This window comes from Diceros bicornis, chromosome 20 (assembly GCF_020826845.1).
Source record: "Diceros bicornis minor isolate mBicDic1 chromosome 20, mDicBic1.mat.cur, whole genome shotgun sequence".
Lineage (NCBI taxonomy): Eukaryota > Metazoa > Chordata > Mammalia > Perissodactyla > Rhinocerotidae > Diceros > Diceros bicornis.
Window position 1 is genome coordinate 56,032,778 of NC_080759.1, and position 27,971 is coordinate 56,060,748.

The window sequence follows — 27,971 nt, forward strand, 5'->3', positions numbered from 1 at the left end:
AGAAGATTCATAAATAACTCAATCCAAGGATCACTCTCTTGATTTAATATATGTGCATGTTCAAGAAAATAAAATCAGTGTCAAAACAGCTACCCTCACATCAGTCACTGAGACCCAGACACACGACCTCATTGAGCTCCTCAGATGTCCAGTGGGGTCAATCTGATAGAAGAACTTATAAAGGACAGAAGAAATTTGCAGAGCATTATGTAAAGATTTCATGATTAACAAAGACAGCACTTACATAGAAAATGTAATGTCTATTTTTGAATAGCATATTCAAAACTTATCCTACCTTCAAGGGTAGGTAAAAGAAGCATTTTTCTATATTGTTGTCATAATGTCTAGTATATCTCCACGCCTTAAAAAAGATCAAGGGCAAAAATTTTTTTTATGGTTAATACTTGAAAGCTGGATTTTCATTCTGCAAGAGAAATAGCAATTTTAATCAGTGTTTACCATCAGTCTCTCTCTGTCTTTTTCCCTCTCTCTCCTGTAATGTAAATGGCTCAATATTTTTATAAATGTCACTATTTAATGGAAAAGGTAATGGAAGTACCCATAGCTATAATCAGAGAATGATTTAAAACTTTTACCTTTTGTAGTTCTATTGATCAGTTTTTATGTCTGTGATAAATGTTTGTATATCTTCTGCTCAGGGCTGGAAACCTCAGCAGGTTAAAATGATTTTTAAGAGGTGGTGGTGGGAGGATATTGCTATTAATGGACATGCAATTTATTTACTAGAAAAGGCAATCATTAAACAAATTGCACTTTTTACACCACTCCCTGTCCTCTATATTCTTGCCCAACAAATGGCTTTAAAGCAGAACGCTTTGATGCTGGATTTCAAATCACAACCCCTGGGCCCTGGGCTGAATGCTTGTTGCTGGTCACCCGGGCAGTTACAAGGTCCAGACAAAAGAGGAGGCTGCAAAGCTGCTGGATGAATCCCATGCACTGTCACCCTCTGCAGGTCCTTTCTTTGCCAAGTGGCCAAGGAATGATACACTAACAACTGGGCAATGCCTTGTCAGCAATTCGCCCCATCTGTATATTTTTATACAAACAATACCTCCTGGGCAACCATCCTGCAAACGGAGAAGAATGATTTCTGTTCCCTGGGAGGTGTCCCTGGAACCATGCCACCCCACTCAATCCTGTTTTATTAGGATGTGGGAAAACAACTCTTTGTTCAACTCTATTTTCTTTTTATATTGACCCTTATTCCATATGGCTCTAAAGAACTGAATGTTTTAGAGAAAGAACTTTTTCACACTCTCTAATCAGCATTTCAGTTAGAACAACAGCAGTGATACTGGAAAGTGTACCAGGTGCAGGAGCACGGAGAGGAAAGTTGGGAGATGGTCAGATTCAGTGGAATTACAGTTGAGGGAAATCTTTGGGTTTCATGTTTCTGGCAGTGCACTTGTGCTACTCCAATCTATTTTTCCACTTACGCAGTTAGCACTGCAAAACATTTTTTCTAGCATTATTATTCCTGATTTTAAATTAATCAGTCTAACTTCATTCTTTCCCAATTGGTGCAAAGATCAAAGATCACAAATTAGTACTTGTGGTAAAAACAGTTGTCATTTACCGAGGGCCTGTTTTAAAATGTACCAGATATTTTTTTAAATCAGGTATGGTAAGACACAGAGACACAGAAATGACTATTATGAAAGAAGAAGTTTTATACTCACAGACCCCTAGAAACAGGGGCACAGTATGTCTTGTAGGGCCATGTGGGGAAGCACCAGGGGCAATCAGGGGCAGAGGGAGTGAGAGAGAAAATGTGGGCGAGACTTTATGTGGTTTTCACGGGAAAGGCAATGCAAGCTTAGGATTGACTAGTTCGAATATTTACAGTGGACTCTGGGGCTGTCCCTAGTTGTCTGGTACCTGGCCCTGGAGTGATTAAGGCAGATGGATAATGGCCTGGAGTGTGAGAACCCAATAGAGGAGGTGGTTGGGGTACGGGCCTTGGATTGGTTGGTTTGCATATGACAGATGTGCCAGCAGGAAAGTCCTTTACCATCTCTATGAACTGGCTAGCCTTGAAAGGGGCAGTCTCTTCGGGAACAGCAAGGCCCCAGACATCATATCATTAGGAAACACTAACATAAAAAGGCACGATTAATACAAGACCTCATTTGTGGTGGCCATTATTCTAGAGACTGGCTATTATTTCTGAGCCTGCACACCGAGAGACAGAGAAGTGAAGGATGGGTGAGGAGGAATGTGTGTGCATGGGGGAAGGTTACATCTCAACCATGGGGTAGTGAAAACATTCCTTGCAAACCACTCCAGTGAAACCGCAGAGGCTCAGCCATATAAACACCACTCTCAGAAAGCAGAAACTGCCTTTGTTTAGGTGGAGACCAAAGAAGCAAAAAGACAATTACACAGCATCCAACTTCTGCAGAGAGCTGTGCACTGGAATAGCGGTTTCTGAGGAAAATAGTGTGATGATGATGATGATGATGATGATGATGATAATTGATGATGTTAATATTTACTGACATCTGTCTGTAAGTAATAAGACATAAACCTAGATAAAGAGGAGTTCCTACATGGGGTCAGGCAGGGTTTCAATTCTCTGACACCATGTAACGTTAAGTTCCCTGTTGCAGAGGGGAAAATCAATGCCAATGACATGAAATAAACAGAAAGCAGATTCCTGGGAGAAAGAATTTGGAAATTTGGGTTGTTACTACTTTTTGGCTATTATGGATAATGCATAGTGCTCCCATAAACATTCATGTACAAGTTTTTGTGAGGACATATGTTTTCATTTCTCTTGGGTTTATACCTAGGAATAGAATTGCTGGTTTACATGGTAACGCTACGTATAACCTTTTGAGGAACTGCCAGACTGTTTTCCAAAGGAGTGGTGTTGTTTTACAGTCCCATCAACTGTGTATGAGGATTCCAATTTATCCACAGTCTCCTCAACACTTATTTTCTGCTGTTTTCATTGTAGTCATCTTAGTGACTGTAAGGTGATATCTCATTGTGGTTTTGATTTGCATTTCCCAGGTTGTTAATGATGAGTATCTTTTTATGTGCCTTTAGGCCATTTGTATATCTTCTTTGGAGAAACCTGTATTGAGATCCTTTGGTTCTTTTTAATTGGAGTATTTGTTGTTTTTTTTTTTGTTATTGAGTTGTAAGTGTTTTTTATATATTCTAGATGCAAGTCCCTTCTCAGATATATAATTTGCAATTATTTTCTCCCATTCTGTGCATTGCTTTTAACTTTCTTGATGGTGTCCTTTCAAGCACAAAAGTTTTCAACTTTGGTGAAGTCCAATTTATTTATATTTTCTACTGTGGTTGTGCTTTTGGTATCATATCTAAGAAATGTTGCTTAATCCTACATCACGAAGCTCTACAGCTATATTTTCTTCTAAGAGTTTTATAGTTTTAGTTCTTACATTTAGATTTTTGAACTATTTTGAGTTAATTTTGTATTTGGTGTGAGGGAGGGCTCCAATTGCATTCTTTTGCATGTGGATATTCAATATCACAGCACGAGTTGTTGAAGACAGTCTTCTTTCCTCACATTGGTATTCCTCAAGAATATCAATAATTATCTTGGTATTCTTGTCAAAAACAATTGGCTATAAATGTGAGGGTTTATTTGTGGAGTTTCAATTCTATCACACTGATCTATATTTCTATCCTTATGCCAGTGTCATACTTTCTTGATTACTATAGTTTTGTAGGAAATTTTGAAATCAGGAAGAATGAGTCCTTAAGTTAGTTTTTATTTTTCAGTATTCTTTTGGCTGTTCTGGATCACTTACATTTCCATATGAAATTTACGATAACATTCTCAATTTCTATTTATTCTTCCCCCTTTGTGTGCTGTTATTATTGCATATAACAATAGTTATGCACACAATTATTGCTATTATAGTGCGTATATGTATTACAACTATATATGTCCTGACCTCAACGATACCTTATAATTATTATTGTATAAAATTTTATATTTTTTAAAGAAACTGAGAGAAGAAAGAAGAACAAGTATATATTTATAGAGCTGTTACATTGACACTTTTAACATGAGTTTCTTGGTTGACTATTTTTTTTCTTTTAGTACTTTGAGTACATCATGCCACTGTGGCCTCCATTGTCTCTGATGAGAACTCAGCTGTTAACCTTATTACGGTTTTCTTGTAAATGATGATACATTTTTCTCTTGCTGTTTTCAAGATTTTCTCCTTGTGATTGGCTTTTAGCATTTTTACTATGATGTGTCTGGATGTGGATTTCCTTGTATTTATCATACCTTTGTATTCTTAGATTCATCAAATTTGGGAAAATGCTCATGATTATTTCTTTGAAATTTTTTTCCTGCTCTTTCTCTCTGTCTTTTTCTTCTGGACCCCCAATATGATTAGGCTGGTGCACTTAATGGTATCCTACATTTCTCTGAAGGTGTGTTCATCTTTCTCCATTCTTTTTGTCTCTGTTGGTCAGTTTGCATAATATCTATTGACCTATCTTTAAGTTTACTGATTCTTTCGTCTGACAATTCAGGTCTACTACTGTTGACCCCCTTCAGTGAATTTTTCATTTCAGTTACTGTACTTTTAATTCTATAGTTTCTATTTGGCCCTTTTTATAATTTCTGTCATTCTATTGATATTCTCTATTTGATTGTCATCATGCCATCCTTTACGACTTTTAGCAGAATTTCCTTTAATTTTTTGAGCATATTTATTGTGGCTGCTTTGAATCTTTATCTTCTATGTTTCAGGGACATAATGATATGCCAAATTTTCAAAGTCCCTCCTATAATGATGTTTACTTTCTATAGAATGACAAAGACCAGGTGTCATCAATCTATGCTCCATGGACTAAATCTTGTCTCCCAAACATTTTTGGATGGCACATTTTACATTTTTACACGTAAAGTGTGTATGTGTGTATGTGTGTGTGTGTGTGTAACATTACGCCTTTTGACGAAAACAGTGGCTTGATTTTGCCTCTTGGCCTGCAAGACCTAAAATTTTACTGTCTGGTCCTTTACAGAAAAAGTTTGCTGACTTCTGATATAGATAAAAAGCAAGAAAAAAAGGAACAAAAATAAAAGAAAAAAGTGAAGTGATGTGAGGCATTGGTAAGTGCAAGGAAACAATAATGTGGTGTCAGGGAATGAAGGATCATGGTGGTGCTACATCAGATAGCATAGTCACAGAGTCATCACTAGCTACTGGATTTGGAGTAGAAATTTAATGGAAGGAAGGCAGAGAGCAAAGGGAAGAGTGAGTGTCAGAGCCCTTCTGCAAAATGCAGTCAGCCTGTCTGAGGAAAGGCATAGAACTTTAACTCCTTAATGTGAGGGGAAAAAAGTGGTAGACTATAAGGTTGGACACTCAGTCAGGGCCAGATCATTTTAGGTCTTGTAGACCAAGGCAAGGGCTTTAGATTCTATTCACTCCAGCTAAGATGAGGAGTAACACCATCTGATGGACTTCTTTAAAGGCTTGATGTGTTTGCTGTGTGGTGAATAGACTGTAGGGTACAAGAATGTGAGCAAGGACAATGTGGCTAATGCTGAAGCCCTGGGAGAAGGATGGTGGCATGGATGAAGATGGTGAGGGAGAAGATGGAGAGTCCTTGGGTCTGGGTGTGAGCAGTAAGAAAAAATGCAGAGTCCAGCATGACTTCTCCTAAGGTTCTGGCTGGAGCAACTGGGTGAATGGGTGTCATTTACTGAAAGGGAAACAGGAGAAAAGTAAGTTTGGGGGAAGTCCAAGGTCAACTTTTCATCATGTTATGTTTGAGATGCTCATTAAACATTCCAATGAAAACATGAATTTGGTAGTTGGCCGTTGAGTCTGGATTTCAGGGGAGAAATCAGAGCTCTTGAGTCATCATTGTGTGGGTGGTTTTAAAGCAGTGAGAATGGGTGAGAACCCCAAGGAAGTGAGTGACAGAGAACAGACTGGAGACTGAAACCCTGGCACGTGTCAGCATTTAGAAGTGGCAAGCAAGCAAGGCTTCCTGCAAAGCCCTCCTCACTTTGAAGTAGTGCACATTCTACTTCTTCAACTCTTATTCCTCTACAGAAATAAAGTAACAGAAAAAAAAATACATAGTTTCATTCCCCTTTCTCTCACTTTCTCTGTCTCTAAATGTATATAATAGTATGTAGTTTAGTAAACGCTACATTCACATCCTCCAGACTCTTAGAACTTGCTACATTTACCATGCTTGATAAAGAACGTGGAGATTTCAGCTGTGCGTGCTCTAAACTGACTATGCATCCAGAAATAGTGTCCAGAGAACTCAAATTTCCATGCTTAATCCTATATGAAATCAGAATGTAAATGGAAGTAATTTTTATATCAATGCTCCATTCCACATCAACACAATATTTGTGGTTCAAGAACATTTTACTCAGTTGCTATCCAAGTGAGGAGCAAAACAGAAAAAATAATGTGACTTCTGCTTTTTATATTTCAAAGTGATCATAACATTCGAGAAAAGGACAAAGAAATTCCTTCAGTGAGTATATCTCTAAATATTAAGTGGATCCCATTTGTGTGACTCTGAGGATGTAAAGATGATAGCATTTTCCTAGCCAGAAAAGTGATTTATAACAGACTGTTCCAATCTATTAGACTAGTTTTATGTCCAGTAAGTTCTAGTAGCTTATCTTCTGAGCCATCACTGTTTGTGTAAGCCACAGCTGTGAGCAAAAGACCTTTATCCAATTCCATTATTTTTCAGAACTTGACAGGAAATCTATTTTGTCTATGATGGCAGAAATGGTTTGCTTCACAAATTTAAAATAATACCTTTTTGCACATCAGAATTCTATTAAATGACACACAAAGGTTTTAAATTATTTTATCTATAGTTAACCTTTTCTAGGTTTTATGACTCGAGACTAGTTTATTGTGTACATTTTTATATATTTCAATTCTTATAGTAAGTCAATTTTTCTGTAACTAGACATTTTACTTGACAAAGATTTTTTTAAATTATTAGGTGACTTGGCCTTTTTCTATTGCCATGAAATACGTCTTGGCGAGGGCTCGCTATCTGAAACCACCAGAATGAAGAATATTGATATTCTTGGACAACCAATTGATGACATTCTTGGAAAACATATTTCTAGACTAAATAGTATTCTTCTCCATTATGTCATAGTAGTACTCTTCTTTGTAAATGCAAAAATAACTAACCACTTAAGAAACCGTTTTATCCTGATGCTTTGCTCTGAAGAGCTTCTTGTAATGAGCATACATGGATATTCACAATTCATGAAAATAATTAGCTAGAATAGGAGTAACATGCCATGAGACATGAATGCCACACCCACAGGATAGAAATGAATGTCCACAGACAGGAAGGAGAGAAAAGCTTAATGGAAACACCCCAAAATCATAGGCAGAATTTGAGATGAGGTAAAAATGGAAAAAAGGAAGCCAGTCATAAAAGTTTTTTTGGAGGTTTTGAGAGGTTGAAAATAATATCAGAAAAATGTAAAATCATGGACCATTAGGCTGGTAGAAATCCATCGAGGTTCAGACTTGCACTCTACACGTGAAGACACTGACGCCTAGGGAGCACCAACATCACCCTCAGCCTGTGCCTCCCCTGGGCTCTTCGAAGGGAAGAGGAAGAGGCAGGGGATCTGAGTATTTGTCCCTTTGCTTTTCACTTCAGGTCTGAAATATTTCGATGCAGAGAGAAAAAAAGAACACCAGGAAACATCCAAAGTCAAGGACAGTTTGACCTGCAAGAATTAGGACTAATGATTCTTTGTAGATCTTTAATATGTCTAAAATTTTGCTAAGTTATGGTGGAGTGGGAAGGGAAGGCAAAAATAGGGAGCCAGATGCCCAGCAACACACTAGCTGGTTTACAGCCTTCATTCTCAGCACCTCTTTACATTAATAGAGTGGCTATTTTCTTAATTTTTAAGATATGTCAAAGGCAATGCAAATTTCCAAAAGTATATATTTGGGGCTACTTTTTCCCATAACATTTAGGGGTTATTTCTGAGTGTTCATACAATAGACCAATTTCTGTGCAAAGCCGTCAACTCACAACACATGGAAAATAGGAGCCAGTGAGGTCAAATATCCACACAATTTCCACCTAGTGGCTAAGGTGCGCTGCATGCTCACTGTGTGGGGGAGCTATTCCAGGTCTCTGCCATACACACTTCATCCCCAGGACAACCCTGGGGCAGACACCACCACTACTCACATTTTACAGATCAGGAAACTGAGGCACAGAAAAGTTAAAACACCAATCAACCAACCAAATAAAACAAAGAATGGCACTCTTCCAGGGTGGGCCATATAATCAGGCAGAACTCTATACATTAGAATTTGAAAGGCATATTCGTAGCTTCTAAAGAAGGATAGATGGGTCTGGTCAGTCAGGAAATTCTGCTTAGAATGAAGGTACTCACCTTTCTTGAGGGCACCAAACTTTCCTACCATCACTTTTTACAGGGGAAAAGCTTCAGACTGAATGCGTCAGGAGGATGACGCTGGGACACATAGAAGTGAAGGCAAACGCTCCCAGGAGCAAATTATTCCAAATAAAACTTATTCTTGAATCTTGCCTTCAGGAAGCGGGGTAAGTTACCCATCTGCACAAGCTTCTGCTAAAACCTTAGTAATTCCCTGCCCTATGTGTTTATGGCAATAACACCACAGTATGAGATATTTCTACAGAATGTGATATTTATGGTGTTTATATAGAACTCAGTTCCCTCAGATGAAAGATGCTATGTAAACCAAATACCAATAATGGTGAAATGTATAATGTGCTTCAGAGGATGCTGACTTTCACAGCTTAAACGTAATACGCATTATTCACTTGGTCCTTATACTGAGATATTATTGCATATAGTTCAAAGAAAAAGATTAAAGACTCTGTACTAAACTGAATATTCAAGATGGCTTGTCCTTATGTAAGCAATGTTTTTTTTTCCCTTTGCATTGAATTTTGAATTGCCACTAAAAGACAGTTTTTCAAACTTAATACGTGATCCACTTTGATGAACATAAAAATCTAATTCTCTCTTTTAGTGTTGTTTGAAATGAAAAATATTCATTATGACTGAAAGCAATAGGATAAACCATTTCTTGTTTTTAAAATTTTGCTCTCTAGAAGTAATCAGTTCTTCTAGACAAGATATCCATCAACTCAATGACTCCCAAGCTGAAATCATCTGATTTTTAAAACATTAGAGTTTTGTTCTTCTTGCTGTTTTAATTAACAGTGCTATTTTTACATTAGGCAACTACAATTATTCAGTCTTAACTCTCAAGCTTTACCAGTTTCTTGGCTCACAAAGTTTCTCTAATCCCCCAACTTTGTCTCTCTTTCGTTTGAATTCATTTTTGTTTGTTTTACTGGAGGAAATCCTCAAATCGCTGTGTCATAATACATGTGTGGGGGCTGTAATTTCTGAGTCCACATATGCCTGAAAGTCTTTATTTTAACCTCATTTATGAATGGTAATTTGACTTAGTGCACAAATCAAAGTGCAAAATACTTTTCTTAAGTATTTTTAAGATTTTGCTCTACTGTTTTTTAACATCTGGTGTTGTTTATGAGAAATGCAAATCTGACTCTCATCCCACAGCAGTTAAACCAGCTTTTTCAAACTCGAGACGCTTTTCTCCTTATCCTTAATACTGAAATGTTAGCAGCATAGAAATGAGTCCAATATGGATATTTGGAATGCCTGTTGAATAAATGAAGATTCAGGCTTATAACTCAAGGATTTTATCATTTCCTCATATAAAAAAATGTCTCAATAATGACTTAAAAGGGGATGGGGATAAAGATCTTCCTAGAAAGAAGGTAATATATGTGATTAGGAATTTGTTCACTGGTAACCTGGTGACCCCAAAGCTCCTACACAAACTGGACACTCTCACTGGGATGTCCTTGAATCTTCCCAGTTGTCAACATTTCCTCCTTCACAGTCTGTTGGCTGAAAAAGTACCTCCTGACCTTTAGGGGTTGCACTCGCTCTCTCTTTTCCAAGAACTTGGAAGATGTAGATACGGGCTCTGCTTTTATTATCCCTCTAGGAAACTTTCCAGTGAAGCTAACAGCACATCAAACAAGCCTCAGCTGTCCTTCTGCCCTGTTATAAAGTGTCAGCTACTTTCTGTGGACTCTCTTTAGGCCACTTGGAATTCAGAATGTACGTTTATATACTCTAAATATATATATCCTAAATATATAAACATTCTAAAAATATATACATTCTAATTATATATTTATAAATATATATAAATAAATATAAATATATATATGTATAGTGAGCACATGCACACACGCACACATATTTATATACTTAGTGAGCACATGCCCCTTGAGTGATAATAAAAATGTATAAAGTACCCACGACTCTACTGAGGTGAGTAATGTCATTACTCCATTGTTTTCATTTGAATGTTTGTGTCCCCCCTCAGTATTCATATATTAAAATCTTAAACCCCAATGTGACGGTATTAGGAGATGGAGTCTTTGGTGGGTGATTAGGTCATGAGGGCAGAGCCCTTCTGATTGGGATTAATGTCCTTACAGTCAGGGAATCTGTTCTGAGAAATATGACGTTAGATGATTTCTTTGCTGTGCAAACATCACAGAGTGTACTTACACAAACCTAGATGGTATAGCCTACTATATACTGAGGCTATATGGTACTAATCTTATGGGACCACAATCGTGGTGGATGGGTCCCACTCTGATCCACCATTGGGTCCACCCTTAACCAAAATGTCGCTATGCAGTACATGACTATATAAAGGAGACCCCACAGAGATCCTTTACCCCTTCATCCATGTGAGGATACAAGGAGAAGTCAGCTGTCTGTAACTCGGAGGAGGGCCTTCACCAGGACCTGATTATGCTGGCATTCTAACCTTGGACTTCCAAACTCCAGAGCTGTGAGCAATGAATGTCTGTGGTTTAAAAGCCACTCAGTTTATGGTATTCTGTGACAGCAGCCTGAATGGACTAAGACATCCATTTTACAGATGAGGAAACAGAAGACCAGAAAGGTTACATAACTTTTCCAAGGTCACACAGGTATCAAGGGGTGTCAAAGTATTCAAAACCAAACAATGAGGAACCACAGCTATACTCACAACAACTATACAATACTGTCTTTCAGCAAACAATTTAAAGAATCCCTATTAAGTGCACTGCGTTATTAATCAAGCAAGGGTATTTCCAGGCTCAGCTTTCCCCTGATACTCACCAAGCCTTGGGAGGATTAACACAATAATACTGTATGGCATGAAGTTGATGAGGGCAGGGTGCAGTGAGAACCTAAACTAAGGAGGAGGCAGTGGGACTGGCCAATATAAACTACACAACAGAGCAACGACTTTATGGGGGACACAAAGGAGAAAGCAGAGACACGGAGGCAGATTTAGAGTTGGGGTGAGAAAAAGAAGGGGAAAGTCACTAACAGAAATAGAAAGAATGACAGAAAAGTGTGGTTGGGGAAAGATAGAGTTTGGACATTCTGAGTTTGTGGTGTTAATGAAAAATTGGAACTCAGAAAAGGTGGAGGGCACAATTAGTGTGTTGAGAGCCATTAATCCAGAGAGGATAATTGAAAATGTATGATGAGCTGAAAGCTGACCAACACAAATTTGGAGAAAAGGTGCCTCTGTACAGAGCCTTGAAGAATGTCTGTGTGTTTGGAGGGTAGGAATAGAACGAGGGTCTATAAAGGATGTGAAGAGAAAAAATGTCAGACAATCAGAATGGTACCAGGTGATGGAAACCAAGAGAGGATGATTTTGTTTTTCCCTCCAACAACATTTTATCTCCAAGTAGACAAAAATGTAGGCAACAAAAGGCAACATTGCAGAAATCAAAGATGAAAAATGCCTTTAAATTTAGCAAGTGTTTTCAGTTGAACACTGAATTTTGATGGCAGTTGAATAGTGAAGTTCAGAAGCAGGTAAGAAGGAAAGAGAAACAAAGACTGGTAATTAGTTTTTCAAGAAGTGTAGTGGTGAGTGGAAGGAAGAAAAAATGAAGATACTGTGAGCTATCTAAGAAAAGATAGCTTTTTTCATAGTTTACTTATTAATTTTAAAATAAGAGAAACTCAAATGTTTATTAGCAAGGAATAACATAGATATGCGTTATTGGGACCATTTACATACATAATACTTATAATGTTAAAATGGCGGGATATTCTAAAATGCTCACAAGATATGTTAGAAACAGAATAGAGGCCTTACAAAACACATTTAAAAGGAAAAAGAAATAGAAAGACATTACTATAAAAATGATTAGGAGACAACCATAAGTATCAGGAAACAGAACGAGAGATACTAGATATGGAATAACGATTATGACAACAAATGCGAATGGTCTAAATTTCTCTCTCTAAAGACAAAGGTGAGTTTAGATTACTTTGGCATGGGTGAAAAGAGGAATGTTTAAAGAAGCTAGAAAAAACTTCATCAAACATAGTTTTTAAAAAGTTTGTGTATTTAATTGTAAAAAAACAACAAGATGGGCATTTCCCATAAGCACAGGCACCAATAAAGCTGCTGAATTGAATGATGTCATTCAAGGCAGCTTTGGAAGCTCTTGATACCAGATAATGTGAAAAATTAAAAGTAGAAAAACATAAAGTATAATTTGCACGTGATTATTGTATATGGGTTCAGGAAGAAAGCACTATTAGAGTGAACGGAGGATTTCCTGAGTGTCTGGATACAAGATAAATATACATCCCAACAGCATCACTGCATGCCGTTTATAATCAGATAAAAATTATGCTGAAAAGAAAATAACCTCTTCACAAGAGCACAAAAACCTACAGAAATTTCAGAATAAACTTATTAAAATTGTGTGGGAGCTTTGTAGAGAAAACCCTAAAAGTTTTGTTGATGGATATAATGGTACATTTTTATAAATAGAGAAATCTAATATTTCTGAATGAAAAGGCTAAAGGAATATATTTAGGAACCTGAAAAAATGATCCCATGGTCTATGCAGAAAAACAAACAGGCAAAAAAAAAAAAATCAAAGAAAATTCTAATTAAAATATATATAAAAAGGGAAGGTTGTGGTAATCTTGTAAGATATAAGAAGTACTGCAAAATATAGCAATTACAACTGTGAAGTTACTGGGACAAGGGCATAGAGCCAAACTCCTGGATAAAATAGATTTGGTCTAAAAAATTAATATATGACAAAAGAAATATCATAATATAATAGAACACATAAAGATAACTCATCAGAAATAAAAAAAATAGATTTGCATCTTACACTATGATTGTCTATGTTTTTCCTTAAGTTTGGGGTGCTGAGAGATCAGTGTCTTTGATCTGCGTTTTTTTACAACTCCAATTTCAGCACAATACACTGCAGACAGAGGTTCACAGAATCCAAGAATTTTGAGGCAGGTGGCATGGGCAATTTGGCTCCCTCGTGACACATAAACCCTTTAACCACATCCCTGACAGATGCTGAACCCCCTACCTGAGCACCTGTGAAGGGGCGTGGGTTCCCTGCCTCCCACAAGCCCACGCACTTCCCTGGGAGAGGAGGTGTGACAGGAGCATCAGACCTGGGTCTTGCCTTGCAGGGCATAAGTGACACTGGAGACATATATAGTAGCACTCAATTTTCAAATTCCCCATCTTACTTCTCAAGAGGTTCCCCGGTGAAGAATACCTGAACAGGGAGCACATACAGAACATTTTCTGAAGCACCAGAAAAGCAAGTTTTCCAAATCCATTTTCAGCTGGAGGACTGTATTAGCCATTATTTCTTTAGATTTAGAAGACAATCCAGCCAATCACTCTATTTCACCAGTAAAGAAAGACAGTAAGAGATGAAATGATCAAACTCATTCTCTAGAGAAAATACCCACAAAATATCATAAAATTGGTATCTCTTTTTTTTTGCATAATAATATTCCTTATTTAGCCACTTAAGTTTCATTCTCATAGTGTTCATTTCCCAATAAAATAAAATAAAATCACGATGTTATCAAGGGCAGAAGACAGTAGCTATAAATGCTAATTTACATGGGAAATGATAGGAACATTTTTCATGACAGCACATAAAAAGCAAACTTTATTTAAAGGCAAGTTTTAAATTTTTTCCATTATTCACCAGCAACTTTGAGAGACCCATCAATTCTCTCTCATGTGGAATTTGTCACATTTTATATTCATTTAAATCAGCTGATGAAGTACATTGCTCTTTAATGAAAGGATTTCCCTCTGTTTTTCAATAAAGCATTCAAAATCCTACTCATAACTTTTCAGAAAGCTCATTTATTTGAAAGCATTATGTCTTCTGAGCCCACATTTTGAGGGCTTCTAAATCTATCTGCCCCTTTTAAAGAGTAGAATCTGTTGTTGACATTCATCTCTATGTACTGACTTACCCTTTGCAACACTTACTCCTAAATATTCCCCCTAAACATCTTTTTCCTCCACTTGTTAATAAAATTCACCAGCAAAGATTTGAAATAGTAATTACGTTAAGTGCTGTACTCATCAATGTGAAAATCTAACACTGTTTTAAAGATCCATTATCCTGCAAAATTTCATCACAATTGCATCCATGAGCCAAGCATTTTAATACAGGCTAATTGAAATGCATGTTCTTTAGCAGATCTGGATCAAGTTAACAGGCTGGGTGATTTCAAGTTTGCATTTTCTCTCTGACATAAAAATTGCGTTGTTCATAACACAAACACAATTCTGTGTGTACACTCCCTACTGGAAGGATATTGATCAATTCCCTGACAATGAGGCCAAAATAAGTTAAGTTCATAGAAATACTCCAGCCAAAATTACACTAGAAAGTTTTGGGGAGAGGCATATGGGCCTGGGAGAACAGGGAATTACACATTTTTGCTGTTTATCTTTGTTTAGTCTTTGAGGATCTAACATGATGAAGTGTTATATTAATTTTGTGAATGGCAGGAAGACATATTTGACAGTATCTGGGTTTGTTCGGACACCTGCAAGGCACTTGCACACGGTGCACCCTGCCTCGTGCTGAGTGTATTTTGTGTTTCGTTCGAAGGCACTTTTCTTCCTCCAATCATGGGATCTTCTCCCAGAGCGAGAAAGAGCCCACACCACTAACTAAAACTCGTCCAGGGGATGGTCATTTCCAGCAGGGCCGAGATACCCAGCGTGGCCTGCAGAGCCTTAGACTTTCATCAGAAGTCTGAGCTCATTCTACCATCAATGATAAAATATTCATGCTTTTATTCTGCACTATTTGTTCAGAAAATGAAGTCAATCTGGCACACAAGGGGCCAGAAAGGTGCCTAAAACAGGACCGGAAAAAGAAAAACATGAACATTCCATTCTGAGGCTAAACATTATTCCCTGGACTCTGGTCACTTGGAATCTGGCCAATCCAGACGCGCAGGAGTCAGCGTAGGGCAGGCGGAAAATCTCAGGGTATCTGCTGCCGCTTTCTCCCTTTTAACCCAAGCAGATGGCCAAAGCTGCCTCCCACTGCTCTTCGTTTTTTGCTTTTCAACTCTAGTAATTCTGCTGGTTACTAATAGGTTTTTACCTTCAGCTGAAAAACCTTGAAAGCCTTGCTTTTTCCATTCTCATAACAAGGATTATGCTTTTAGTAAACCTCCCCAACCTTGCAACTTTCATGCTCTGGGTACTGACCCTCTCAGGAATATGGTTATAACGGCACACTCATTGATATGTGCTGATTTTTTTTTTTTTTTTTTTTTTTGCTAAGAGGATAAGTTGTGTTTCTTTTAACATTTAATCTTATGGTTCACTTTAAAGTGTTTTTTTTAACAGTTTTATTTATTTATTTATTTATTTATTTATTTATTTATTTGTGAGGAAGATCAGCCCTGAGCTAACATCCATTGCCAATCCTCCTCTTCCCCCCACCTCCAAAGCCCCAGTAGATAGTTGTATGTCATAGCTGCACATCCTTCTAGTTGCTGTATGTGGGATGCGGCCTCAGAATGGCGGGAGAAGTGGTGTGTCGGTGCACGCCTGGGATCCGAACCCCAGGCCGCCAGCAGCAGAGCGTGCGCACTTAACCGCCAAGCCACGGGGCCGGCCCACGTTAAAGTGTTTCTAGGGCCCGGCCCACTTTAAAGCGTTTCTAGGGTCCGGCCCACTTTAAAGCGTTTCTAGGGCCCGGCCCACTTTAAAGTGTTTCTAGGGCCGGCTCCGTGGCTTAGCGGTTAAGTGCGCACGCTCCGCTGCTGGCGGCCCGGGGTTCGGATCCCAGGTGTGCACCGACGCACCGCTTCTCCCACCATGCTGAGGCCGCATCCCACATACAGCAACTAGAAGGATGTGCAGCTATGACATACAACTATCTACTGGGGCTTTGGGGAAAAAAATAAATAAATAAAATTATAAATAAATAAAGTGTTTCTAAAACATCGTTAACCCAAGTGGAAGCTTGTGTTTTTGTCTTAACTCATTCTCTTTATTTTACCTATTGACTTCCCAACTTTTCTGTTCCCTGTCTTGGTTTCTATGTCGTTATTGTTTGCACATTTTTAAATAACCCTTTTTTGGTGTTTCTGCTTGGGTTCAAATCTCTCTAGCTGCTACTACCAGAACATGAGCTAGCACACACAATGGACTACAGCTGTGATTACTTAGTAACTGCAATCCAGGAACTCAGTTGCCTTTCTAGAAAAATCAATCAATCCCTCTGCCCATCCCTTCCTGAGAATCAATGATTCAGAACAAAAGAAAGACACATTGGGTAAACTATGTGACATAATACAGCAGAAACTATTAACAGTCAGTTTAAAATCACTGCCAGAGATGTCATAGTAAGATATGTGATACAACATTGGTTTCTATCTTGGGTAAAGAAAACCTTGACCAACCAAACTGCTTGGCATTTTCTGGCTCCTCTGCTGCTACAGATGTGAAAAGAGCTGTTGATACTCACTGCATACTCTTCCTCACTTTCCATTTTCTCCTCATCCAAACTCAGTCATTCCAACCCCTCTGCCCAGGCCACTGGTGACTGCCATGTTGCCAAGACTAGTGGTCTGCTCTTTACACTCTTCCCACTGTGACTCTTTCAGCATAAGTTGACCACTGTCCCCCTAAATCTTTTCTCTTAGCTTCTACTGAACCACACTCTGGCTTTTCTCCTTATAATAGGTGATCTTTCTCAGCGATGTTAGCTGATTCCTCTCCCTCTATGCTTTCTCAAAGGTTGGCATGCTTGAGGTTTGGTCCTGGGTCATTTTTGTCTTTTCTAATCATACTCTCTCCCTAGGGGGATCTCACTTGGTCCTTTAAATGCCAACTATATGCTGATGACTTCCAAATTTACATTTTTTAGCTCCAGATTTTACTTACAACTGCAGCTTGGCATCTCCCCTTGGACACATAATAGGTATCTCAAAATTAACAGTTCAAAATTCAACTCTTGATTTTTCCTCCACACCCACTTTCAATAAATATTGTTCCCAAAGACTTTGACATCTTAGAAGTAGCATGTCAAACATTACCCAGTTGTTCAAGGTCAAAACCTATGACTCTTTCTTATTTTATTTTTGTCTCACCCAACACCTAATCCAGCAGTAATCCCTACTGGTTTAATGCCAAAATATGCCCTGAGTCTGCCCACTCTGACCCAAGCCACCCTTATCTCTAGTCTGGACTACTGCCATGACTCGTAATGGGTCAACTGCTAACACTCCTTCCTCCTCTAATCCATTCTCCACCAGCAGTCAGAGGGATCCTTTAAGAATGTTCATCAGTTCATTTCACTACCTTACTTAAAACTCTTCAGTGACTTCCCAGTCAATATATAATAAAATCCCAATCCTTAACACATCTTGCAAGGCCCAACATGTGGTCTGACTCCTGTCTCCCTCTTAACTCTCCTCTCTTACCCAACTTTCCCACTGAGCTTTACGTTCCTCAAACAGGCCAATTTGGGTCCCAACTCAAGACCTTTGAAGGCCCGACTCCCTCTGCTTAGAGCACTTTTCATCAGGTCGTCATAGGCCTGCATCCTTCAGTAATTCACGTTTCAACTCAAATGCTTCATCCCAAGAAACCTCCCTGACTGGCCTCTCCAACACGCCACCCTACCTTCTCCACCATGCTTTGTCACATAATTTGTTGTATCTTCTCATGAAACTTATGCATTTAGTAAGTTATGGTCTGTCTCCTGCCATTGGCATTTAAGACAAAGACAACAGGGACATTTAGACTTGGGAACTACCGTATTCCCTGGGTCAATCTCCTGCCACATAACAGATAATCAAAGAAAAATTTGTGAAATAGGAGTTTTGGTAGATAGGAGAACTAGGGCCTTCCAGAGCCTTCATAATCCTGTATTTAATGAAAAAATACTTGTAAAAACTCATTTACTTTGAAAGGTGCTCTTTGAACAGCTTATGTACAGGTTTATATGCATATCATTAGCTCAAATGCTTCATTCCTGACCATATTATATAGTCCTAAATACTTTCACGTTTATGAAAAACAGGTCTCTGGGAGGAATTTTCACATCCAGTAGCATACGTATATTAAACGGCCCATAATATCTAAATAGATTAAAGGATTCTTCTAGAGAAGCCCTAGAACAAAGTTTCCTAAAACTTTCAGGATACTCAGACAACCTAAAAAAGGAAAACTCCAAAGAATAACACCTTTTGAAAACACAGATGCAATTAACAAAATTCTAAAACTCGTAAGTCCTAATTTTCAATTTGATATAGACACCAATAGGTGCCTTGACTCAGTAAGCACAGCACCAATGCCATGGGAGGTGTTTGTATCAGGACTGTGCTCAGGGTAATAAACTCTTAAGCACACAGTATCAATAACTTTAACTTTTTTTTTTTTTTTTTTTTTTAGTGAGGAAGATTAACCCTGAGCTAACATCTATTGCCAATCCTCCTGTTTTTGCTGAGGAAGATTGACCCTGGGCTAACATCCATGCCCATCTTCCTCTACTTTATATGTGGGACTCCACCACAGCACAGCTCGATAAGCGGTGCATAGGTCCACGCCTGGGATCTGAACTCTGCTGAACCCCAGGCTGCTGAAGCAGAGCATGCCAACCCAACTACTACGTCATTGGGCTGGCCCCACTTTAACATTTTTAAACCAGCTCCATGCTGGCTCCAGACTCCACTCAGAGTCCAAAATGCCTTTTTCCCCATTAAAGGGTACAGTGGCCCACCTGTGGTGACATCTGCAGGAAGAAAAGTATGGCAGCAATCACAGAAGACTTGACATTTTGACTTTGATTTTGGATTAGGCACCCATTTTCTCCTGTGTGTGACATACGCCAGAGGAATGGATAACGCAACCAGAGGGACGGATTTTGGAATTCTCTCTATTGGCTTTATTTTACTCATATCAAATGATGTAGAACTTTCCTGACTCTTTGCATTAGATTATTCTTTGCCTATTATACATTCTTCCCAGCATCAAAATATTGCATCACAGGGTATAAAAAGTAAGCAGTTTCCGTGAAATGCTGAAAACTTCCAGGGGACAAAAATATCAAAACTAGGTGCTCTCCTCGGGATGCAACTTCTGTTTTCTTGTGCTTCCCCGATATTATCAACAAAGATTAGCTTGTGATAAGCTGGAGCAATATGATGTTTCCCAAGTGTTTTTCCAACAAGATACATGAATTGCTTCCTCACCATGGACATTAGTTGGGGGTTTTGCTCAAGTTTCTTACACAGAGGAAATTTCTGGAGAGTTTTATTTTACCATTTAGTTTCTCTATTCTCATGATAGAAATAGACATTTGCATATATTTAATTCATTAAAAGAATCTTTGCTTGATTAATTACCGTAACTGTATTTTATTTTTTTCCTTTAGAACAGAATGTCTCACTTTTTAAAGAATGAACAAACAGTCGCTAATGCGATTTTTGTGAGCTCCGATTACTAATCTCCTGCAGTGGTGCTCTTCATTAGGCATCAAGATTTGAGTTATTCCTATGGTCTCCCCCCTCTTTCTCCTGATCTTGGATCCATAACTGTTTATTCCTCCTTAAAGGAGCCAGAGTACACATTCACAGCGTGGCCTTCAGTGCAGTCTTTGAAAATATGTAGTGATCTCAACCATTCTAACTAAAAGACTTAGAAAATATTGCAGGCTTGATGATTTGAGGGTTATTGAGATATTTTTTCTGAAATTGATTTTCATTTCCCATTTAAAAGCACTCATAAGCATCATGGTAGAAACTGTAGCATCCTGGAATATTTGCCCTGGAATTTCTCAATGAGGATAATATCCGAGCTCCATGAGAATTTAAATCATCAATACAATACAATGTGGTACAAACTATTAGAGCAATTCTTGAACTTCATTCTGATGGATCTGAATGGCAAACACAGTGGAGGGAGCCCTTTTATGAAATCTTGACTCTTCATTTTTTCAACTTTCAAGCAAAGCATAAGTGCTGTCTTCTACATCATTCAATCTTTCACAATGAGTCCTGAGAAAAAGGTGGTGACCAACACCTATGTAAGCTATGCCCTCTCCATCGAGGGAACAATAAATACCAAAGAGAAAAGTGTATAAATCATCACTTGATAAAATGGAAAAAAGTGGTGATGAAGAATGATGTAAGTTATGACTTTTTCACCAAGGAAGAGATAAAAAAGAAAAATCTATACAAGTGATTATTTAATAAAACAGAAAAATGTGGACACACCGGAAACATATTCCACGGGGTGGAAAGAAAGTGAAATTAATAATTTTTGAGGATGCAAGAGCCTGAATGGGGTCAGCACATGTGAACCAAACTGTACATACTGTGTGATGTTATGTGTTTCTCATGTTCTGCCATCTCTGTTGGGCCCACCACCCTACCTGAAGGTCATGGATAACATTTATACCAAAATTTGCTGCTTTCATTCTTCAGGGATTGCAGTGAGAAAGTCTCACTGGCTCAAACCCTTCTTGAGCTCTTTATGCCCAATTTGGTTCCATCAAGAGGCATATACTGTTGAGCTGTCTCAGCTTGGACTCCACCCATCACCTCAGATGAAGACAACTGGGAGAAACGATGAGTCCTGTAATATGAGCAGCCAGGATCACCTTGCACCGTGCATTCCTCTGATAAAAGTAAACTTCTGAACATGCGGGATGGGGCTGGTAAAAAGAGTGTTTATAACAACTCTCCACCAAATGTTCCAGCAGACAAAGCAGAACATTCTCTGTTCAGTTTGTTTGCCTCAAGGAAGAATGAAGCCTATTCCAGAGGGAACTTGGGAGACGGCACGGCTTGCTTCAAACACTCCTTCTTGCCTCAGTGCAGTCAATGCCTCAGCCAGGATGGCAGCTGATTTCTGTTGCTTAATGTTAGTGCATGAGAGTCATGAGAGTTCAATGGCAAGACCAGCTACTGACCACTTTCTGAACAGGATACCATTTTGGCTACTGGAAAGACTGTTTCTTAAATTTGGCAAAGGATCAAGTAAGACTTCCATCAAAAGAACTAAGACACAGAGAAGTTAAGAAATTTGACCATGGTCACACTAAAAGACCATATGAAAAGGATTCAACTCAGGTGTTGAGTCCACCCTCTTCTCAGCCACTCCACTACAGAACAGAAAGAAACTCACAGGCAGATTTAACATTGTGGCTTCCTGTGTGACTGATCTTCCATATAACTTCTTAACATTTGCATGGATGATACAGTGCTTATGGTGGCAACATATTGCCTGATGATAAAATCTGACAAATGTTTGATATTGTCTTATGCTTTCTTATATAACTAGCAATAAAAAACAACAGAGTTAACTAAAAAAAAAAAAGAAAAAATGTCCTTCATGGCTGGGAAAATCTCTAGCTAACCTATCCTCAGAGATCACCCCAAAAAACGCATACAGACCAACATAAGAGTCAGAAAAAGCCACACCCACTAGCTGAGTGATCTTGGACAAGTGCTTTGGACAGTTCCTTTATTTGACTGGAATGGGAAAAAAGATTTACATCATAGAGTTGATATAGGAATAAAGACAGAATGGTAGGCTGAATAATGGCCCTGCAAAGACATCCTTGTCCTAGTCCATGAAATCTGTGACTACGTTATCTCACACGGCAAACCAGGACCTTTGCAGATGTGATTAAATTAAGGACCTTGAGATGGTGAGATTATCTTTATAAGTAGGCAGGAGGGTTAGAGTCAGAGAGAGGGAAGAAGACACTACAGCAGAATCAGAGGTGAGAAAGAGACAGAGAGAGACAGAGAGAAAGAGAGATATTGGAAGATTCAATGCTGGTGAATTTGAGAATGGAGAAAGGGGCTGGGAGCCAAGGAATGCAGGCAGCCTCTAGAAGCTTGAAAAGGCAAGGAAACAGATTCTCCCCTCAAAGCCACCAGGAGGAGCCAGCCCTGCTCAAACCTTGACTTTAGCCCATGAGACTGATTTTGGACTTCTGACCTCCAGAACTGTATGATAATAAATCTGTTCTAAGTCACCACACTTGTGGTAATCTTTTACAGCAGCAATAGGAAACTGATACAACAGTCTATGTAAAAGTACTAAATAGACTACCAGGCACATTAAGAGGACTCAAATAAATATTAGTTCCTTCTTTTCTGCTTGTTCCTCATGAGAAAGGACCAAATTTTAGCTGTCCAAATCTAAAACAACTTCAGAAAAATTTTACCTGGCGTCATAAATGATTTATACAATATGTTTAGTAATGCCATAATATTACTTGCTGTTATATTAGGATAGAGATTGGTACGTTCATCATCTACCCAACCATGGACACAGAAGGACCACCTACCTAGTTGACCCACTGAAGTCCGCAGAGAGGAAAAACAATTTTGTCCCCAAGGATGGTCAGGAAGCCTACTGGTTCACTAACCCCCGACAATGGGGGGCAGATTCAGCCATAGCACAGGGTCGGTGCCTCGCTTGATCAGTAGTTTCTACCACAAGGCATATTCTCTCATATTCAATCCACCGCATGGCTCCAGATTAAGGGAAACCATTAAAAATTATTTGAATTACATTACTTTAAAACAAAGACAACATATAAATTGAAGAGGGTTTATTTTCTCTGTATTAAAAAGTAAACAGTTTTTATTCCTACAGAGGCAACGTGTATTTCAACTGCCCAGGTGGTTAGGAGAGACGCTTCTTGTTTTGCTTTGAATCCAGCTCTCATCAATTCCTGAGAGTCTATTACACACCCCAGGGAGAAACACTCGCTGTTTCCTCAGGTTTGATGAAGAACTTTCTATTGCACTGACACGGTGCTCAAGAAATGGCTGTGGTTTTTACTGCAGGATGTGAAACTTAAGACAAAAGTCAAAACTCACTGAGAACACTTTCAGTCCCCAAAGGTGGCCTCCATACTAATGGTAACACATGCTAATACAATGCATTGGTTTTCTCACTTGGTAAAAAAGTCAGGATTTTTATTGTTTATACAGCGAGGTCACTTGAAGGACAAAAACAGAACTCTGAGAAAATCTCTGCTAACATTTTTCATTCTCTCCTCTCCCCAAATCTTATAGCACAAACAGCCACTTTATTTAAACATGGTTTTTAATCTCTAGAAATTCATCTCATTTGCATCTAGGAAAAATAACACAAAATTTGAAGAAAAGAAAGTATAGAGTTGAGCAATTTTGAAAAGATTTCAGAATCCCTAGGTACTTTCCAATAATACCACTATTTATAGCCCCCAGCAGGGCTGCAGAAGAGGCAGCTTCCTGGGCTCATGTGACATTTGCCTTCTTCTTCAAGGATTAAGGACAGCAGGGGGTGAAGCTGTGAAACATGGTTGAGTAACCGTTCAAGATGGCGGCCACTCAACCACTGGGAGTGTCGACTTGCTCTGAGGCAACTGCTGATATATAACATTAAAATAGATGGTACTGATTTTATCCTAATAGCGGCTTAAACAAATTGTTTTGGAGCTGCTTAGCATACACCCCTACCCCTGAATTTGAAGCACTCTAAAGGACACTGCTGTTTGCCGTAGTGACTGTGGATGAAGCAAAGATGGTTTGTGATGAAGGTGGACAGGAAGTGACATGTGGAACCCTTGGACCTTAATTTGGTCTGTGAGGTGCTTAATCTGGTGTGTGGCCCACCAGGCCTCATCCTCTCAGAGACTGCTTTTCTGTACGAAGGACACATAGATTGCCATTAGACACTTTTTATCTGTTTCCTTATATCTATCAGACCATATCTTACTGATTTTATTAACTAAGAGAAATTTTTGTTCCTGTTTAATTACATGCTGGTCCAAAAAAAGTACAAGCATTCATTCTAATTCTAGGAACATATTTTCTAAAACAAGAAAAGTACTACATTCTGGGCACCAGACCCTGAGTGTTGACTCCCAACTTTGGTGGCAAAATACGTTTGTGGTGTCAAATTACGTTTGTGGTGTCAAATTATATTTTATTAAACATCTTTAGAATAAGGTCTTATTTTTCTTCAAAGTTACTCTTTTCTCTTTCCTTATTTTAAAAAGGATCATTGGCTTTTCTTTTTTAAACTAGTAAATGCCCTTATAATACCTCTCATGTTGGTCCCATAAAGTCTCTAGCACAAGGGCTGCCTCATTGGTCTGGTTCTTGAGCTACGTAAGGTCAAAGTGGTCTGTCTGACCACTTTGATGCCACAGATCACCGTGACAAGGGGTGACACCTGGCTCTGACTGCTCAAGGTCTCTTCAGAGAAGTGTGCAGCACAGACGAAGTCAACAGTCTGACATTGCTTTTGTCAAAGCTGGTCGTGTAAGTACTAGATTATATAATCTATCTACTTGAAATTCCAGTCCTCCCTAGCCTTGGTGCTATTTGAAGTAGATTCTGGAGGTGATGGAAAAGAAAGTTAAATATGCCTGTCAGGACCAACCTGACCCAGTCACTACTGTTTGAGAAAGGAAACCATCTATCCTAAAACATTTAAACTCTATAGAGGGAAGAACCACAAACACTAAATGCTGTTTGTTGAAACTGTGGAATTTTCTAGAACGTAGGTTTAAAGTATCACTGAACATAGGTATATGAAGATATAATGGATAACAGTCCTATCTCTTAATGTTGAATCCAGAGTTTGCTATACATAGAGATCAAAGAATTAAACATTCGTTACTGAATACCTTTGTTGTAAAACAAAATACTTTTTTTTATAAACAAACCATGAGATTTGCTAATAATACCAGGGAGAAAACAATGTTTACAGCCATATCCCAGAGCCTAGAATAAGGCCTGACACAAACTCGGTACCCAATCGATATTTGTTGAATGAGTGAACTGAACTCTCTGTTTTCAAAAGTGAATTTGATTACTATTCAACAGTTGATATACAAATAAAAGTCTAGCATCAAAATTGAAAAGATATTTTTAGCTCCCATCACCATAATATATTTTGAAGAAATTTTATAGAATGGACTAACTCAATATAATTTAACAAATAATAATGAAGCATCTTCTATGTGCCAAATACTGGTATCAGCATAGGTAATGTGATGGAGGGTCTCAGAGGTGGAGTGGGGTGTTCATAGCCAGTCATGCTGTTATCTTGATAGATGGGAACTGGGTCCCTGGTGTTAAATACACAAACCCAAGAAAAACAAAGCGACTCACATGGATATCCCACCGTCACCTGTAGTTAAGCATGTCAAATACAGGTCTCCTTGTATTTTGTGGTTTCCTCTCCAAAGCATATCTATTTCACCAGCTCTCCACCATCTGTGATGACACTATAAGGCTTTGCTTCCCCCATCTCCTACTTGCTTCATTTCTTATTTTTGTGATGCTTCATTCATCATAAACCATGTATTTCTGTGATGTACGTGTCTATCCATCACCCACAGCAATCACTGCAGGACAGCCTCTGACACTACAACAACCAGTTCCCTACTAAACCCTCCTTCCCAACTCCAATCACTTCCCTCAAGAACGATGTGATCATTTCATCCCATGTGGACAACAGGCACTATACAAAGTGCCGTGATGGCACAGCTCAGATTTCAGCTGGGGCAAATACTTGTCACAAACACTATCACAGAGAAATGTGCTTTAACCAAAAGTGAGTGCCTTAACGAAGCATTATTATTATTGTTATTATTATTTGAATTTCCCCAGCCACGTGTTGATGGTGGTTGACATGGCTGTCGCCATGTGGCTGTTCCTGTGGTCACTGGGTCTGGGTCTGAAGATACCACCTCTGCTCTTCGGTTTATCACTCCACCAAGCGCACGGCCCGAGGCTGGGTGGGCACGGGCAATTAGCTGCCCCGGTTTCTTTCTGATGCCCGTGAATGAATGAACTGCACACTTGACATTAACAGTAAGAACATCCTTTTAATAATGCCTCAAATAATGTGGAAGGAAGACTGAAAATGCATTTACCTGCTGACGCTTTTCAAATTCCAGCTTGATCCGGGACTTGATGCAATTGCACGTGTCCTGATATGTTTGCTGCAGCGCAAGTTCCATGAGGTGCTTATGGTACGCTCCCGCCAGGTTCCCGCAGATGAAAATGATCACGTTGGCCAGGATCTAAAGAGACAGAAAGGGACACTCAACAGGGTGAGTGGTTCTAACACATGAACACAACAATAACAAAATGCACAGTAGCAACAGTCTTCAAAGAGATGATTCTGCAGGAAGTTAATTTTTTCTGCTTTATCTACTTAACAGAAAACAGCTATTACCTTTACGGATTCTATGCCCTTCTTGGATCCATGCCCTTTGACAGATGACTATGCAGTCCCTCCCTTGTCTTTGAGCTCAGTCATGTGGTTTGCTGCAGCTAACACAATGTGGGCGGGAGCAAGCCAGTGCCAGGTCTAGCCCAGGCTTAGAAGTCCTTGCATGTTTTGGGTGCCTCTCTTGTGTCTCATCAGGAAAAGAACATGCCCTGGCTAGCCCACTGGTCCCAGAAAAATGAAACACTCATGAAGCAGAGACACTCAGCCAACCATAGTCTACTACTGTGTGCCACTGAGATGCCATGGTTGTTACACAGCATTATTGTGACACTAGGTGACTGACACAGGCTTCCCTCACCCCAAAACTGTATTCACTGAGCCTGGAGAAGTGATATTCCCCATTATCTCTTGTTTATATAGGAATATGATAGTTTTTGAAAATGTATAACTTGTTACTCTGTTGATGATAAAAGCAATTCATGTTCACAAAAATTTGGGGGGAAAACAGAAAAATACAAAGAAAAACTAAAAAGAACCTATAATTGCCCTTCTCAGGAAGAACACTCTGCTGTCCATATGGCCTTGTCTACCCACTCCACATCCTTCCAGATTCTCAAAGTTGGTGTCATACTTTGTTTTTTCAAGACCTCCATTTTGTTCCAAAAGAGCTGAGTTCATTCTGAATGTAGCGTTTTGCTTTGCTTTTTAAATTTAACATTTAATCAGATTTTTTTCGCATCATAAAAATTCTATGGAAACAGGATTTTGAATGCTTAGATGATGTTCAGTTCTATGACTACATCAGAATTTAGTTATGTTCATACTATTTCACACTTACTTTATTAATATTCTTTGCATTTGTGTAATGCTACAGTGGTCAAGCTTGTGTATAAAGCTTTGGCTTCATATTTCATCATTTCCTTAAGCTCGATTAGCAAAATACAATGAGTTGAAAGCCATGAATATTTTTAAGTTCTTAACACATATTGCAAAATTGCTCTGAGGAAATGTTCCACTGATATTCTCACCAAAGTGTACAACAATGGTCTTCTCAGTGTGTGTTCTTATTAGTACACTTTTTACATGGAGCGAGTAGTAGTAATATACAAAACTGATCATTATTGATTTTTGCTTTTAAGTGTTCAGGGTTAGACCCACAGGTCTGCCAGAGGATGGATGGCCATACCTGGATAAAATGCCCCACTGTCCCCCTCCTCATAACCTTGCTTCTCACCAAACAGGTCACTAGTGGCTTCAACAATGAAGGCAGGGCGTCAGTTTCCA

At 38.8% G+C, this 27,971-nt stretch overlaps 1 protein-coding gene across 1 annotated transcript in view; it reads right to left on the reverse strand.

The window, feature by feature from the left end:
* ADCY2 (adenylate cyclase 2) overlaps positions 1 to 27,971 on the reverse strand; it is a 278,833-nt gene that overhangs the window by 163,012 nt on the left and 87,850 nt on the right. Inside the window, exon 2 of the mRNA XM_058563511.1 lies at positions 26,386 to 26,535. Coding sequence (XP_058419494.1) covers positions 26,386 to 26,535 — 150 coding nt within the window. The remainder of the gene's footprint in view (positions 1 to 26,385; positions 26,536 to 27,971) is intronic.